The sequence below is a fragment of the Poecilia latipinna genome, unplaced genomic scaffold (genome assembly GCF_001443285.1).
Source record: "Poecilia latipinna isolate Pla-1442-1.1 unplaced genomic scaffold, P_latipinna-1.0 Scaffold1405, whole genome shotgun sequence".
NCBI classification, from domain to species: Eukaryota; Metazoa; Chordata; class Actinopteri; order Cyprinodontiformes; family Poeciliidae; genus Poecilia; species Poecilia latipinna.
In genome coordinates this window covers 152088-169532 of record NW_015114021.1, presented here as the reverse complement: position 1 = coordinate 169532, position 17445 = coordinate 152088, and the positions used below count along the sequence as shown (strand labels likewise).

At 40.2% G+C, this 17445-nt stretch overlaps 1 protein-coding gene across 1 annotated transcript in view; it reads left to right on the top strand.

Annotated features, from left to right (window-relative positions):
* The first annotated feature begins 1889 nt into the window (after positions 1-1889).
* LOC106962380 (rho GTPase-activating protein 22-like) overlaps positions 1890-17445 on the top strand; it is a 39428-nt gene continuing 23872 nt past the window's right edge. The window contains exons 1-3 of the mRNA XM_015056778.1: positions 1890-2096; positions 13597-13796; positions 16559-16646. Coding sequence (XP_014912264.1) covers positions 2054-2096; positions 13597-13796; positions 16559-16646 — 331 coding nt within the window. The 5' untranslated portion in view covers positions 1890-2053. The remainder of the gene's footprint in view (positions 2097-13596; positions 13797-16558; positions 16647-17445) is intronic.

Here is a 17445-nt window from a genome sequence, read left to right as displayed (position 1 = left end):
GATAATGGCTGCTATTCAGACAGCAATCTGTAAACCATGGAGTGCCGCAAGGCAGTTGTCTTGGTCCAATTATATATGTAATATTAACACTCCTGTACTTCTCTCTGATGGTAGGTCATTTGTGAGTTTATTTCATGATAAAAATGGTCATAGGGTGATGACTGGTCAGCTGCACAATCAGACAAAGACAGCGATGGGCAGCAGCTGTCAATCATGATGACTGGCATCCATTGATGTATTTGCAGATTTGCAGCGACCGCATTTTTATAAAGGTAAGAGAAATGTTCATATACTTCATACGCAAACAAGTTTAGTACCTTCCATTATGGAGAAAGTATGGGTCATTGTAACAATTCTGTATTAAAGAGCTTTTTGTTGGTTAGCATTGAGAAAAGGCCCTGCCATCATCTAGCCTACTATCTACGGAAAAACTTGTAAGCATCTAGACTTTTTTACGCTTTAAAGTCTGCTCTGGTCTAAGGGGAAACGCCATTTATGATTTAGTGGTGTAAATGTATTGTGAATTTAGGCAGATTTGATCAAATCAACAAACTTCAGGGGTAGAAGTTATGGGTGAGTTTCTAAGCTAGCTAGTTCCAACATTTGTAAATACCGCAGTCTATGAGCCCAACCTCCATATGCTACTTCCAAAGACAAATTAGCTAGACTTGAGCAAGTAGAAGACGTGGCGATACTGGCAAAGACAACATGGACAAACGATCACAGTCACACCGTTCAATTCTCCTGTTCCTCATTTCCGATGTCTGTCATAGTGCCTCGACAACAGCTTTTGTATTTGTCTGCTTTTTGAAACTGCTTCACTTTTCTACCATTCCATCTAAATATGCTTTCCATGTTTCATTTTCAGTAGGCCTCTTATTCCAGCTTAGCACCAAGAATGTGACAGTCGTACTCCATGTCATGGTTACCACTCTATTGGCGGCTCTTGAAACTCTTGACTCCTGCTGCAGCTCTCGCCTCATAAATCTTCCCCAAACTCATAAATATGCTTTGGCTCACAGACCTCTCAAGGCTGTAATTATCAAGTTACTTGGAAAAAACTTACTGCATGTTTCCCTTCCACTCAACTTTCCAACTGTAAGACTGAATGCAGCATTCAGCGAACAACCAACTTCTTTAACCATAACATGTCCAAATGTTTGACTGATGCAACAATCAACTCATGAGGAGTCTTCCTCATGACTGTCGGACATATTATACCAATTCTGTATTAAAGATCTTTTTGTATTGGTTGTCTGTAAATATTAAAACATATAGTCTCCAGAACACGTAATTTGTGTTTATTTGCTCTACATGGTATGCATTTAACTGAAAAACTACTTTTCAACTAAAATTTAGCGTATTAAAGTTGGTGAAATTATTGATTTCTCTACGCTCCTCTTATTTCTAAGCTCAGCCCTTCCTCTCAGTTTCTTCAGTTAATTACCGGCTGCTGCAGCTCAAGGTGACAGGAAGCTGCTGGAGGGGACCATTTTTTTCCCTCTGCCCTCCCGGTTGTTCAGAGACGTCCCATAGGAACGCCGGGAGGCTCTAATTACGACATATTGTCTAAGCCGGCGTTTGCTCTTGTCCTGAAGTGAAGGTTCTCCGGCTAAAACAAAACCGAGGCACGGTTAAAGATGAGGATGGATTTGGGTTCAGAGGTAGATGGAGAGGAAGGGAGGAGACACCTGGCAAATGAATAGAAAAGAAATCTAGACCTTTGCATGTGTGCACATTTTGTCGGTGGTGGACCCTTCCTCACTTCCCACAGGCGGGGATGTAAAGCTATGAATAATGTAACAGGGAGGGGCGGAGGACCACTGGGTGTGGGCAAAAAAAAAAAGCTGTAGTTCCTCCTCCTTCCTTCCCTCACCACCCCCGTTTTCTTTCCATTCTCCTCCCCTCGCCACGGTTCACCCAACCCCCTAGCAGCCGGCCGCACTGCAGAAGGTCAGAAGAGGAGAAGAAGAAGAGGAAAGAGGCAAGGCAGGGGTGGGGTGTGTGTGTGTGTGTGTGTGTGGATGTACGAGAATATGCCGAGGGGAGAGCGATGACAACCATGCTGAGCCCAAAGATCAGACAGACCAGGAGAGGTAGGTCGCTTTTCCCTTCCCTTCCCTGACAGCTGCAGCATCACCGTCTGCTCTGCGCTCAGTTGGTTCAAACGAGTCAGACGCACAGATTTTCATGCAACTTTTACGTGTTTTGTGAAAACAGTTTAAATTAAGATGAAACTGCAGCTGCAGAAACACTTTCAGTTGTCACATTTTCTCCTGCCCACGCAAATACAAATCAGGAAACCTCCTGATTTGCATTTGCGTTTTACTCCAGCTGGATGCTGCTGCTAGTATGTGTACGCGTGTGCGTGTGTGTGTTTTACAGGGAGAGAGCAGCATCTCTGGTTCCATCAGCACCACGAGTTTGCTGTCACACACCAAAACACGCGTGTGTGTGTGTGTCCCTGGCGATGGATTTATTAATAAAGCGTGTGGATGCAAGTCTTCCTTCCGTCTTTCTTCCTTCCTCTCTTGGCACTAATCTCCATGACGACAATTATACAGCTGGATCAGATTAAGTTGAAATGAATAGGTCCTCATCACGAATGGGAGCGTGATGATCAAACCGTCCGCTGTAGTGTGTAAAATTGGTGACAAAGTGGATTAAATCATATTTGCATAAATGCGCAAAGTGATTTTAGACATCATGGCTCAATTACATAAAACTAAAATAAGTTGCTTAACAACTTACCATGTGTTTAAATAACAATCCGCAAGTATTCACTCTTTTTTTTCGAAGTTCAGTAACTTAATTATCTCCTTGCTTTATTTCTAACGTAGCGAAAGCAAACGGATTAAAACGTTGGTGCGATTCTGCCAGAGAAGCATCTACCGCGTCGCTCTGGTAAACTGCAGTCCGTGCGCTGACAGCGCCACATTTGCTGAGGCGCATGAAAAAGCGAGTGTGTGACAGACGTAGCAGGGAGTAACGCCTGCTGAGGCAGGGGTCAGAGCAGTTCAGAGCGCTAACCACAGAGCACGTGCTGGTAAGTAATTGAACCGCTTACGATGTCACGTCAAAAACGTCAAGGAAAAGATGTAAGAGTAACCGTGTAATTATCTGATATCGACGTTAAAGGGAAGATGGTGGAATATTTATTACCTAGGAGGTTGAATGGGCTCTTTTCACCTCTTTAAACTCTAAATATTGGTTTTAAAACATTTTTATTTTGATTGTGGAGCTGCGTACTAAAGACACAACAACATATCCAGCTAATGACACGATACACAATACTGGACTCCCAAGAGTACCAGAGATTTTAGGTATAAAATCAGTATCAGTATCACAAATCATAACCGGAGCTTCAAAGAGTCTGTAGTACTTAGAGCAGAATATTTTAGTCTAGGTTTGACTGGCATTATTTTTGGTTGTCTAAATGTAAAGTGGTTTTAATGATGGAAGAAAATATCAAAATTGTATCTTTTTTCCCCACAAATAAATCTGGAATTTTGCAAACAGTGTATCTGCCAGCCAGTGGAGGCTGATCAATAGTGGAGTAGTGTTTCCTCTCTGGTTGATCAAACACAAGCAACATTATTTTTTTTAAATAACATGCAAATATATTCACAATCCATACTCCTTTTACAATGTTATCTTTTTAAGATACCCATCAAGAGAAAAAAAACTGCTCCGTTGGGTGGAAATATATTTGAAGCTAAAGTTTTAAATAAGTGAAAACAAATTTTAGCTGAAAAAAAAAACTGCCAACGTTAATTTTTAGGTTAGCAGTACAAAATCTAGAAATATGGCTCAACATGGCTTGCGCAGACAGTGCTGGCTTGTTTTATGTTTACTATATTAAATAACGATGGTACTACCATTAAAAATAACTTCTATTCCATTTGTGGTAGATTAGACTACAATAATTTAACCATATTATGTTTTATTATGGATTATTGGGTCAAACATCGATATAATTAGTCATCTAGCTTCCCAGACAGCTTTCTGGTTTGCCAGCTAGCTAATTAACTTTTAGCTGGCTTGGTAGATACTGTTTGTATAAATTGGTGTAATCATCTTATTCTGTCTTTAGTGTTTATTTATAGCTAAAAAAAAAAAAGGTTTAAATGAAAAAAAACATTTTCGTGTAACAGAAAATAACTAGCTAAGGCTTGTGTCAGAATCACTTTTGAATCACTTCAGAATCACTTTTTTAGAAACATTGTTAAGATCTCAGAATAGTTTGAGACAAATGGTCCATAGAGGTTTATTTTAATCAACAACAGCCCTATCCTACATTGGAGAGAAAAAACATCCCACTGCTGTGGTTTCAGTAATCTCTTCAAATGTCAACATTTTGAAGCTGTAATGGGCTTCGTGGTGCAGTGGCTGGCACCAGGAATGAAGCAGCAGCTGTAATTGCCCACATATCAGCTGCTTCTCCCTCACACTGCGTGTTTGATCTACGTTTCCATGGTTTTATGATCAAAGCGTTACAGTGCAGCACCACGCTGACTTTGTTTTTTCCGAGGCATGTGACTGAAAACTGACGGATCTGGGTACTGTAAGCAAGAGTGTGGATTTAAAAATAAGTAAATTAATAAATAAATATCACACAGATAATGTGGATGTGGGGGATGATTTAATGCACACACTCACTGCTGCAGATCTGTTCCACTTCATTGCAGGTTTCACATAACAGGCATGTATGTCAACTGCCACACCTCCAGAAAGTCAAGGGTTGATGCCACACACAACAGAAACACACACGCACACACGGGCAACACATGCATTAATCAGTATGAGATAGCTGGATGTTCCAGTCTGATGCACCTGTAAACTCTCTCCGCCGGTTTCCCCAAGCCATAAATCACCGAACAACAACTAGATTAGCCAAATTAAATTCCTCCACCATGCCAATGTGAACAGCTGTGTGTATGTGCATCCATATATGCAATGCAGCTTTCTGTGTCATTTTCTGTAGCCTTTGTAGAGAACCCACTTTAAGTTACTAATGGAGATTCAGGTCTCTGGTGTGCATAGAAGCCATTTACTGCTGGTGATAAATATACAACTCCATGATGTATGAGGTGGGACTGTAGAGACCTAAAGCATGCAGAAATGTTGCATCAGATATCATAACATTTGGGTTTTGTTGTAAGCATGTGGATGACCATTTGTGCACATGGCAACAGATTCTCATGTGCCACAAATGAGTCCAGTTGCTCTGCGGCTGCCAGTTCAGAAACTGATCGAATAATTGAGAATTAAAAAAATTACTGTAGAACAGAACCAATATAGAATCTCAAACTAGCCATAATAAATTTAACATGGAGAAATGCTCTAATCACCCATGTCTTAGTGAATCTGGTAGTGCATTAAAGAGGTTTGAAAATGATTGCTAGGTGATGCATCTTGCAGTCTGTTTAATAGTGGTATATTTTATACATGCATCAAACACAGCCAATGGTTTTTGGCTTTATGATTAGTCAACCACTGAAGACCATTTGTACACATCTATAGTCAGTTTTAAGATTGAGAAGATTGGCAAAAGTCACAACTTCAGGGCAAAAGTACAAAAGAAATCCTGGTTTGGATACTCTATATAAATGCACTGATGTTAAAACCTTGTGAGGTCACTTCCATCGGCAAAAGGTCCATTGACTCTCTACCCACACCAAATTACTTAACAGTTTTGTCGGTGACCATCTTCAGCGACCATTGGCAAGAAGTCAGCAGCCCATCACAAGGCAACAAAGAGACACGACAACTATAGAAAAACAGACTCTCTCCGAAGAGAAATTTAGAGAAACCAATCAACCCAATAGTCGTGTTTTTGGGTTGTGGGAGGAAGACAATATTAAAACATGTTGGTAGAATTAAATTGTCAGACGTGTTTTCACAAACACTGAGCAAATTTTGAAGGCTGGATGACTGGGTCAAAGTATCTCCGAAACTGCAACTTATCTGCAGTGGTCAGAATCTTTTAACAGTTGTCCATGAACCAACGACTGGGTCACAGGTGGCCAGGATTGTTGTGTGCGTCATGATGTGTTGTAGAGAGAAACCTCAAGCAAAAGGAATAAATGATAGGTGGCAGGCAGGTAAGTACAGATGAACTGCAAAGATACATTGAGAGGTGAAGAGGAACAAGAGAGAAAACGCAAGGAGAGGCTGGAATGAAGATAGGAGCATGAAAAACTAGAAACTCAATGAACTGAGGGCAATAAAATCCATATTCCAACTAATCCTGGAAGCATGAGGGTTGTGAAAGCTGGCTTTTGTAGTCCAATCCAACAGACTACCTACTGTAGTTCAAACTTCGGAAAAAGTCTTTGCTGGTTCTGATGAATAGATGACAGAACACAATATCAGTTTGTTCTATACGGAGCTGCATAGCAGGATGCCAGTTAGGGTACAAGTGATCTTCCCTGATGGCTATGGTCTCCTGATTAGAAAAGGATTTTACCACACAGTCAATGAATCAGAAATGGTTTGAACTGTATAACAATGAAGTGTTGATCAAAATCAAACATTTGTGGGAGGCACTGGACAAGCAGGTCCAGGCCATTGATACCCATGTCACAACTTAAACTGACCCAAAATCAGTTTTAGATTTGAGAAATGCATTTGTGGGAAAACAAACTATTAAAAATTCCATGTCGGGATGCTGTGGTAGCACAGAGGTCAAGCATAACCCAGGTAAGGATGGGCTGGATAAATGATAATGCCATTTTGAAACCATGTTTCAAGCTATATGATGTAATGGCATAATAATGCAAGAACACATTTTCAAAGATCAATAATCTTTAAATTGTAATGAACACTTAACACTGGAACTGGAAGACATTTTAAATATCAAAAAATGTATAAAATATAAACAATATAACGAATAATGAAGTCTCTAAACAAAAACTGTCCAAAAAAAAAGTGCGTGATGTGTGTGTGGGGGGGAGTTAATCGAGACCAAAGCACCTGACTGGAGACTTAAGTTTCTGGTAGAAAGAGAGAAAAAAGAAAAATAAATAGTGCAACTGAAAATTATTACGCTCGTTTTAACCGTTTTAATTTATCAAGCAATTAATTAATTTATTGCTCATTGTGACAGGCCTAGGCCTTTGTCATTCAGTTAGCTAGTTAGCTTTAGTTTATTTGACCAATAATGCAGTCTGCCAGTGTAGTTATGAAACAGTCAGCCAACTATTGAGTACCGACTGCCTAAATTTCTTCTGACAAATTCCTTCATTTTACATAATCAGAATATTACTAGTAAGTTTCTTCTTCACCAGGACATCCACCGCCTCTTAGTGCAGCAGGCTTGTTGCAGTCCTTGTGACTGTGCCTATTCTCAACCTTATCAGCTCAGTGTGGCATACAAAACAGTTTGATGTGAATATACTGTTGGCCTCTGAGCAGATTACTGTGCAGAGCAAAACTGGGGACATTAATCTGCGCTCTTTCATTGGACTTAAAGGATCTGCTGCTGCAACCTCTTGATGCTAAACATCAGATCACACCCTCAGGGTTTTAGTGGAGGTTTTGCCTCTGTTGGTTTTGACACACTATTTTGGAAGAGTTCATCTGTTATTCCTGGATGTTGCACTCCCTACCTACAATTACAAACCCTGAAAAATCATTGCACATATGCATAAATCATTCCTGGGAGGGCAAATCTAGGCCTAGAGTAAGTACATCTGCAAACAGTCCAGGATGACTGGACTGTTTGCAGTCCAGGATGAAGCAGAGCCTTTGACTCGACCCATCCTTAATTTGCTGTTGAGGACATGTTTCACAGAATTGCTGTGATTGTGCCCAAAAGCTGTTCCTACAATAAAAGTGCCTCCCTTTCAGAGTTGTAGTTCATTGTTGCAGAAGTAACCACAGAACAGTTCCACCCAAAACCCAAGGAAGGTCTGAATCACTCTGAATAGAAGGTCCAAATTTGTGGAGTGGGCAGTCAGGCTTGGCACACACAAACATGCAGAATTAAAAATCAGTTGTGACTCAGGGGTGAATCATCCAGTATGTTCCACTCAGGCTATGATCCTCGTGGCTCACGTGTTGAACAAAGGAGGTATTTTGTGTGGATCCTGAGGAGAGATGAAACAATGAAGGGGGTGTGATGAAGGGGAGATAAATGGATGGGCCGACTGGGGTGGGGAAGGTAACAATCATAGTAAGGGAACATGGCTGAAAGTTTAGTAGTGCTTGTTTTACTATGCGTGGACCATGTGTACAAACATGGTAATGAAATGGTCTTGATAAGAAAACTGCCCTAAAAATCCATTTGCTAATTTCAAGGTTCTGGCAGTAGGACAGCAATGTAAGCCAAGAACTATAGATATTTGTTTGGGCATTAAGCCTTTGAGCAACAGATATATCTAGATAACAAAACAGTGTATGAAAAAAGCTTTTGCAGCAAAGGGGCATCAGAAAACACAGATGGTGTCAAGTTTCAGGTTTGGACTCGAGTTTGAGTTCAGAAGAATTTGGACTTGACTTAGACTTGATTGTAAAGACTCATGATTCACTTAACCTCATGGCCTATAACTCTATTTTTTGGCTCCTTTTTAGATGATCTGTTTTATGGTATTTGTGTTTTTATTGGTCAGGTTTTATTTTATGAACTTGTACAGCACTTTACAGACTTTGGGTCTGTAAAGTGCTCTATAAGTAAAGGTTGACTGATTGACAAACTTTATCAAATGTAATCAAGAGTCAATGCAAACCAGTATGTACAGTGCAGACATTTGGATTGCTGCATAGTTTCCTATTGAAGGATGCACTTAATTTATTGAACAGAGTTGTTTTGTGGATCATCTGCTATTATTGGTTCATTGCATGTCTCACCTGTCCAAGTTAGCTGTAGCTTCCTAATATTTGACCATACTTAAGACTTCCCACTGTTTTTAGAGACTTGAGCCCTAGTTCCGCTTATCCTCTCAAAAAGGATAAGCGGAACTTATTTGAGACATGACTTGAACTTGGTAAAAGTCACTTGTAGACTTTGGAAAAACGAAAATTAGCAGTGCATTGACAGTTTTCTGACCGATCGTGATCACAACCTTTGAAAAGTCTGCCCTGCTGATTCTGATAGATTTTTTTGTCTGAAATGTTGCTAAAAATAGTAAGAAAAATTGCCAAGTTGGTAACAGTAGGGTGACTGTAAATGTGCAGACATGACTTGGTGGGTCGGTCTATTGGTCAAACCTCTCTTAAAGCAGAGCAGAAGATGACAGTGGTTGATTTTAGACCTTTGCAGAGGCAGATAAGATTTGTGGGTAAGATCAGCTTCACACGCAAGTATCGGCCAATCACAGAGTTCCTAAAACTAAGGAAATCAATGCTGACTATGTGTTCACCCCTATTGGAAATCAGTTTCCACATTCATCCCTAAATATATATACATTTTTAAACTCTGCTAAGTCGTGGTAAAGGTAACATACTCTGTGCTGTGCTGTAGAATATTGAATTGCACAACCTTTATCCCAATACACATGCTCTATTCAGAGTGTAGTGATTCAAAAGCATCACACATACTTCCAAGATGCAAAGACTATATTCCACCAAATTCTCACCATTCAGGCCCATGTAACAGATGCAAACCAAAACAGGAAACAGTATGACATCATCATAAGCTCAGGCTTTCCAGCAACAAACAGTTCAAGCTCAATAGACATTAAAATGTAGCTTTTCTGTTAGATACACTCCCAGTATGTTTGGTGTCAATCAAAAGACGAGTGTCTAGAAAAGGACCTGGTAAGAACAGTTAGGTAAGGTGGAGAATCTGATACTCTGGGCCTGTTTGTCTTGCCAGAAAAGTTAAAAACTATCATCACTGAGTCTTTCAGCAGGAAAATGGTCCAAAACACAGGAATAGTTCACCAGAAGAAAACCAAAATATGCCTTCTCACTCCTCTGATCTAAACCCTACAGAAGACTTTTGGAGTATACTAATTAGCAGCATGCTTTAGAGAGGACCTAGAACTCTGGACGATTGGCAAATGAGACATTTTGGAAACAATAGCAACAGGGTGCCTAAAAGTTTTTTTGAAGTGAAATTCTACTCATCTGATAAAAGATTCATTTAATTTAAAGTTTTCTTTTAACTTTATCAGAGCTGCCAATAGGTATGGACACCACATAATGTTCATTCAGTTCAGCTCCAGTGTCTTGGTAACAATCAAGTTGCTCAGGTATTCTTTGGTGTATTTTTTATGTCTTTGCTGATTATTTGTTTTATTGGTTTTTATTGGAGGGAAATAGTCCTCCATCTAACTTGGAATGCAATTATCAAGAGCCAAGGCAACGGGGAATCATTTCATAAATGATAAAAGTCCCTATTACACAGGGACTTGTGCTGTCTACTGTACTATGGGCCACCATGGAAAGACAAAACTAATTTAAATGTAAATTAGCAACAGCAAAGAGTGAAACCTGCTTTATTATGCTTATATGTGACACTGCTCTCATAAAAATGAAACATTTATTTATTTACACATTTAAAACAGTTGGCCAATGAGAGTTTGCCCATAATACAAGAACTAATATGTTTCCTTAAGAACGGTGCTGCTAGAGAAGTTGATGGGCTCTTAAGGGGGCTTTGAATAGACCCGAGTGGCTGAGCATAAGAAGGGAAAGTAATTAAATTTCAAGTAGGAGAAACGGAGCGTGACAATGCAGAGAGGGAAGAATAAAGATGTCGGTAAGGCTGGAATTATAGGAGAAACACCTCGGTAAAGGGACAGTGTTCATTATAACTTTTCGCACCACAAGCTTACGCAATTTTGGGGAGACTGTTAAGTTTTATTTGTTTGTTTAAGCAAAGAGGATGCAAGACTTGTGTTTCTTGTTGTTCCCAATTTTAAGAGTTAAACAAAATTCTTATTAGTTTATTAAATGACATGACATATTCCTGACTCAATTATTCAAGCATCATATGAACTAAGATTGTTCATTTACTGAGTGTTGTACTCACACCCAGTGAAGGTGTCCAGACACATTTCAAGCATGAGAAAAAATGTTTTTACCTCCACAGGACTTTGTGATAGATCAACACAAATGATTGTGTAATGAATAATTGTAAAATGGTAGTAAATTCCACTTTCTTCAAATAATCTGAAACATGTGACTTGCATTTGGTGTGTTTGTGTGTGTGTGTGTGTGTGTGTGTGTGTGTGTGTGTGTGTGCGTGTGCGTGTGCGTGTGTGCGCGTGCGCGTGCGTGTGCGTGTGTGCGCGTAATTAAACTATGTCACACTTATTGACTTAAGTTACTGAAAATCAAATATTTTTAAAATATCCTATTAAGGGTGGGACTCTTGAATTAGTCTTTATGAATTACATTGCTTTTAATGAGTTAAAAATTGTAAGGCATGAATCACTTTTTTCTTTAAACATACAAATGTTCTGGGTGGAACCCTTCCATTTGCATGTTTCTGGCACATCCACAAATATTACACACAAGCAACATCAAACAACAGTCCCACCGCTAATTCTAATTCATTGAGACGACTTTCTAACCCACTCAAAGTTGTGTTGCCAAGAGCTGCATCCCTGACCTGTGTTCCTTTGTTTTACATTTACTTTTGTGCCTTTTAATAGAAAAAAATAGATAAAAAATTACATTAAAGTTGGAACAACATGTGAAGAAAAGAATACTTCTGTAAGGCTCTGAAAACATATTTAGGTCATCTCGGTTCCTATGAAATAGCACAATGCTATGCCATTGAGCAAAGCTAGCTATAATAATGCCTTACAGTTAGCATATCAGATGTAAAATGAAAGACTATACGTTACAGAGATTACACACCCATTATAAAGAGAAGGTATCCAGTAGCTTCCTCCAGCACATTAATCATCACTACCTCACTAGAGGTTGCCATAGTAACAATTGATTAACAGTGGGCAAAGATTACTACTAGACTGCATTTAGCTTAATTTAAATAGAAAATTGACACTACTTTCACCAGTGCCAAGACCGTTCTATTATTTTGTCTATTGTATTTCTGAGTCCAGCTTAACCTTTTTAATTATTCTGTATATAATTCAAGTGTTGCAAATACACCAGCGTATCACACCAACAAGTCCTTTGAGTCAGCACTCTGATTAGCTCTAAACAGATAAGTCACGCCTGTTAAGGTTTAAACATATGTTGGACGTAGGAAGGAGAGTCATTAAAAAGGATAAATATTGATTTTTCTTCTTCCTATTCTTCCATCCGTTGCTTTAGCAACATCTGAAAATTGATCATGTCTAAGAGTGTGTGTGTGTGTGTGTGTGTGTGTGCGTGTGTGTGTGTGTGTGTGTGTGTGTGTGTGTGTGTGTGTGCGTGTGTGTGTGTGTGCGTGGTGTTAGAATGGACCACCAGGGAGGCTTTCTGCACAATTGAGCTGTAGAAGTTCTAATAAATCATTCAATAACTTTGATCTGTTACTAATGCTAAAAACAATAATTTGATGCAAAATTTTGAGTTACTGAAGATATTTTCCTAATCCAAACACTTCTATAGGAATCAACAAGGTTTTGGGTATAACTAACGCCCAACAGGACAATACAACAATTCAAATTGTCACTCTGGTTGGAAAACAGCATGACGCTTCCACCAACATGTTTGACAGGTGGATTTTCCAGAAGGCATTTAGATGGTCTACAGGTTTTATTTATGATCAAAAAAGGTGTTTTGGAGCCAGAGCTACTTTTTTCCCCAGTATCCTTTAAGTCCATGTTGACGTTCACCGTCACTGGCAATGCTAGGATTTTGTTTTTAAGCTTCAGATTGCATCCTTTTCTACAAATGATAAAGTGTTCATTATTGCATTTTAAGCAATACAATGTTTATCTGCTTACTTATTAATGAATTTAACTGTTTATTTGCATATTTCAATTCCATTCCAATATTACATACAAAAGACTTGACTAAATTAAAAATCTGAAGAATGTGCTATTTTTTTTTTTATCTGATTACTCTATTTTTGGAATCAATTATTCTGATAATTAATCTATAGCTTCAGGCCTAATCCATAGTTTAATCAGGTAAGAACCGACATTTTTAAAGCATATTCATCTACAATTTAACAGATCAATCTGAGCAGCGTCACAGCTCAATAGCTGCTCTGCCTTTTAAACCCGTCCTTGCCTGAGCTCAGGTTTCACACGTTTGCTCAAAATCAGTCAGCCAGTCCCATGTGGTCCTATATCTGCTGCTCTGCCGGGGTGTAGAGCAAAACAATCTCTTCCAAGGACCTCTGAAATTGAAGTGGGGCATTCCCGTCACCTGAGGCTGTGTGGAACGGCTGTGTGTACATTTCTTCTCTTCTCTGTTGTGTCTGCTCTGTTGTTACAGTATTTATGTCTGCAGTCCCAATCCTCGTTCAGACAAGAGAACTAGCACCCTGAGGCAGATGGCTGTAAGTGGTCATGTCTGAGAAACTGCAGAGCAAGTGTGTGTATAAAGTTTACAGAACAGAGAGATAAAATCTAATTTGCCATGTTTGGAAGCAGAAAATATGCGAGGCAACAAACTGAAGGAATAACAAATCTGCCCTATGTCTTTATATAAAAATATCTTGTATGTGTTGCTTTTACTTGTTTGCAGCCAGGTCGAAGAGCATGGTGATGGGAGAGGTGTCGCGAGGCTCGTGCAGGCCAGGCTCCCCCAGCCTCCAGGAGGGGGCGCTGAAGGCCGGATGGCTGAAGAAGCAACGCAGCATCATGAAGAACTGGCAGCTACGCTGGTTTGTGCTGCGCTCAGATCAGCTCTACTTCTACAAAGATGAAGAAGAAACCAAACCACAGGTAATGTTTCAGACATGTCAGGGGCTTAGGACAATAAACTCACAACCAGTATACACTTAGTATATTACACAAACATGCTCATGGATTAACTTGGAAAAACAAAAGGTTGTTTGAAAGTATCCAGATGCTGGTTAAAGATGAAGTATTTTGTTTCACAAAAGCATTCCACGTTACACTTTTGGAGGGTTCTCTATATACATGACGATTACCAAACATTTCTAAGGTTACAGTTTTAAGAACAGTCAAAATTCTGTCATACCGTTCCAACACTTCAAAGTATTTTGAATGAGATGCCAGAGAAAGTACCAAAGTAACAGGAGGAAAAATTACCACCACCACTAATACCCAAGTCAGCTAACTGAAAGGAGGTTAGTATCAATTGCTGAGATTTTTTTTATTACTCCAGCGGTCTTTATTCATCAGTAGCTGGACAGTAGAAGGGCAGAGAGAGAAGGGAAGACATACAGCAAATGGTCCGGGTCCACCCATCATTCTGAATTCTGTCAGTGTAACACACACGCACCTCAACAGATGTGTGCTGAGGTGTGTGTACATCCCAATCACCTTTGGGATGTAGTGAAACGTTAGATTTGTATCATGGGTGTGTAGACAGCAAAACTGCAGCAGTTTCAAGTTGCCATCAGGTCACCACAAACAAGAATCTCCAAGGAATTTATCCCAAACATTGAAATAAGGACATTCTGTAAGCAAAAGGCTTTACTACTACAGTGAAAATCCTTCCAGGGGAAATTTCTTTACTACTGAGCCCAGATGCTGACTCATATTTTCCCAATGAGAGAGTGAGAGAATGGAACATGCGTGATGTGACGATCATGTAACCCAGAAGAACGCAAGCATTCCTTTAAATGTTTGTTATAATCACCTAAAATGATCTTGCCAAACTCTGAACATGTATCGATCCTGATCTTCACTCCGCATGACTACTGTTCATTTAAAGCAGTCCTACCCTTTAGTACCCATTATCATCCTCCTACCCACACAGTAACTGAAGGCTTTGACAGTCCGTTCTTCAATCAGACCTTGCCAATACTCATTCACCCTGAATTGATTTGAAACTCCCAATGGATTTAGCTGCACCCTTACGCACACACAATCACCTCCTCCTAAAAACCTGAATATGTGACTGTCAGTCTACCCTTTTTACACCCCCCTCCTCTTCTAATCGATTGGGAATCCAAAGGCCTAGAGTGGAGTTGGTTGTGTCTTTGTGGGGGTGAGAAGACTAATCTCGGAAACGGAACAAGACTACCCCCCCAAAGAGATAAAAGGATGTGATAATTGGCAGCAGGAAAGCCAATACTGAGGGGGGGATCTAGACAGGTTTTCTCCTCCCTTTCATCATGCAGAGATAAATCCACTACAGGGCAAATGGACTCTGGTTATCAGACAATGGATGATGGGAACTGCCATTAGTGAACACAAAACACAGCCCACCCTCAGATACAAGATTACTTTAAAGTGATGAGGCCAGAGAAGCTTTTATGGTCTCTCTTTATTGCTAAATGTTTTTAACAATATGTTCAGATGTCAAGATCATCATGATCGTCTTGTAGTTGTCTTATCTTATTTAGCACTGTCGCATTGCAGCAAAGAAGGTCCTGGGCTTGAATCCCAGCCAGGGGTCTTTCTGCATGGAGTTTTCATGTTCTCCATGTTCATGAGTGGGTTCTACCTGGGTACTCTGGCTTTCTCCCATAGTCCAAAAACATGACTTTCAGGTTGACTGATCTCTCCAATTTCTCCTTAGGTGTGACTGTGTGCATTATTGTCTCTGTGTTGCCCTGTGACAGACTGGCAACCTGTCCAGGGTGACCTCACCTCTCACCCGTTGACTACTGGGGATAGGCACCAGCACTCCTCACAACCCCTTTAGGGATAACATGTTGGATAATGGATGGATGGATACTTGCACAGAAATGACTGTTGAGAGGCTAAAACATGTGTCCATAACAATGCATAGCTGAACTGTTTGAGGAAGTATTTCTTCCCCCCGTACTGGTATGCTTCTAGGATAAACAGATTTATGAACTCACCGTGCTTAACTGGGCTGCAGCTTCTCATGAGCTTGCACACTTGCACACAATTTCAAAAGCATTGGCTAAAATGAGACTCCCATCAGTCAGCACAATCAACTGATTTGTGTTCTCAAGTTACGAGTTGCCTTTATTCCTCTACCCATTCATCTTCAGCCAGCTACTACCCGTGTTATTCTGAGCACACAGCTCCCCTGGGATATTCATCCTGCCATGCCCCTGAGCCCCATCAATCCAGAGCCCCCCGTTCCGCCCCTTCCATTTGTTTCCATAGCAACTAATGCTGGCGACAGCCCGGCCCTTCTGGCTGAAGCGGTTTTGGCAGACTCTGCACACCGTTTGATGGAGGGTGCCAGTGAAGAGATTAACGGGGGGTGACCTGCAGAGGCTGGCATCTTTTTGCAGCTTTCTTGGCCCCTGCGTCTTGGAGGCTAAATGGATATTGATCTGGATAATGTATTCTGATAATCTGTGTTGGTTCTGGTTCAATCACAGAAGTGGCTAAGCTTAAGAGGTGTAACATAAGAAGAGGAGAAGAAAGAGCAGAAGAGGAAACATTTTTTTAAAGAACGTAGATGTACACGTGTTGGAGAAATCCAAAACGAACGCAGGTTAAAACATAAGGAATAGAAATAAAAGAGTGGCATAAAGTAAAGATGTACTTCACTTTGGCACAGTTATTTAACTGAATTTCCCTGTGTGTTTCAGGGCTTTATACCCCTACAGGGATGTCAGGTCAATGAGCTCACTGCCAACCCAGACGAACCAGGCAGGCACCTCTTTGAGATCGTACCAGGTGAGAACTGATACCTTCCTTTTTACTCATCTTTGTCTTCTTTGATTTAATGCACCAGTCTCACAAAACACCATTTGACTCCACTTTTTCCATGCTCACTTCTAATATCCAAATATTCATCCAGCAGAGGGTGCCGTTTCTCTAGCCACTTTTCTCTCTTCTCACACTCTTGTATCATTTACCGTAGGGACTGACACAATGACAGTCAATTTCAAGGTGCCACAAGATTGTCTAGCATGAAAAAAAGCACCTCACCCTCCACCTCTTTTAGCTGCAGTGAGACTTTAGATTTCAGAGGCGTAGGAGAGTGGTCATGCTTCACACACCAACTGACAGAGAACCCTTGACCATTGCTTGTACGTGTCTTCAGACCAGCAAAAAGCTTTACTATCCAGGATTATTGTGGTTTCTAGTATAAATTGAGCAGGAGTTTTGACCACTCTTCAGAAATTAGAGACCTTTGGATTTTTCTCTGGACTCCAAAATCAATTTTGACGTGAATCCGAGATCATTATTCTGTTGGAACACCCAACTGTGTCCAAAGTTAAAGAATTTGGAGGAAGTCATTTCTCACAGTTTGACTTTTAATAGTACATCAGCCTCACTGGCAATGAAAGACTCGCAGCATAATCCCAATGCTATATTTGTATAGGACCGAAAGATAGATGTCACTGTTTGTGGACATTGCTTGACGTCAGATTTACGGGTGTAAGAGTTTTTGGGTAACACTTTATTTGAAGGGGGGTGAATAAGACTGTCATGACATTTTCATAAAGATGACATAACACCTGTCATGAAC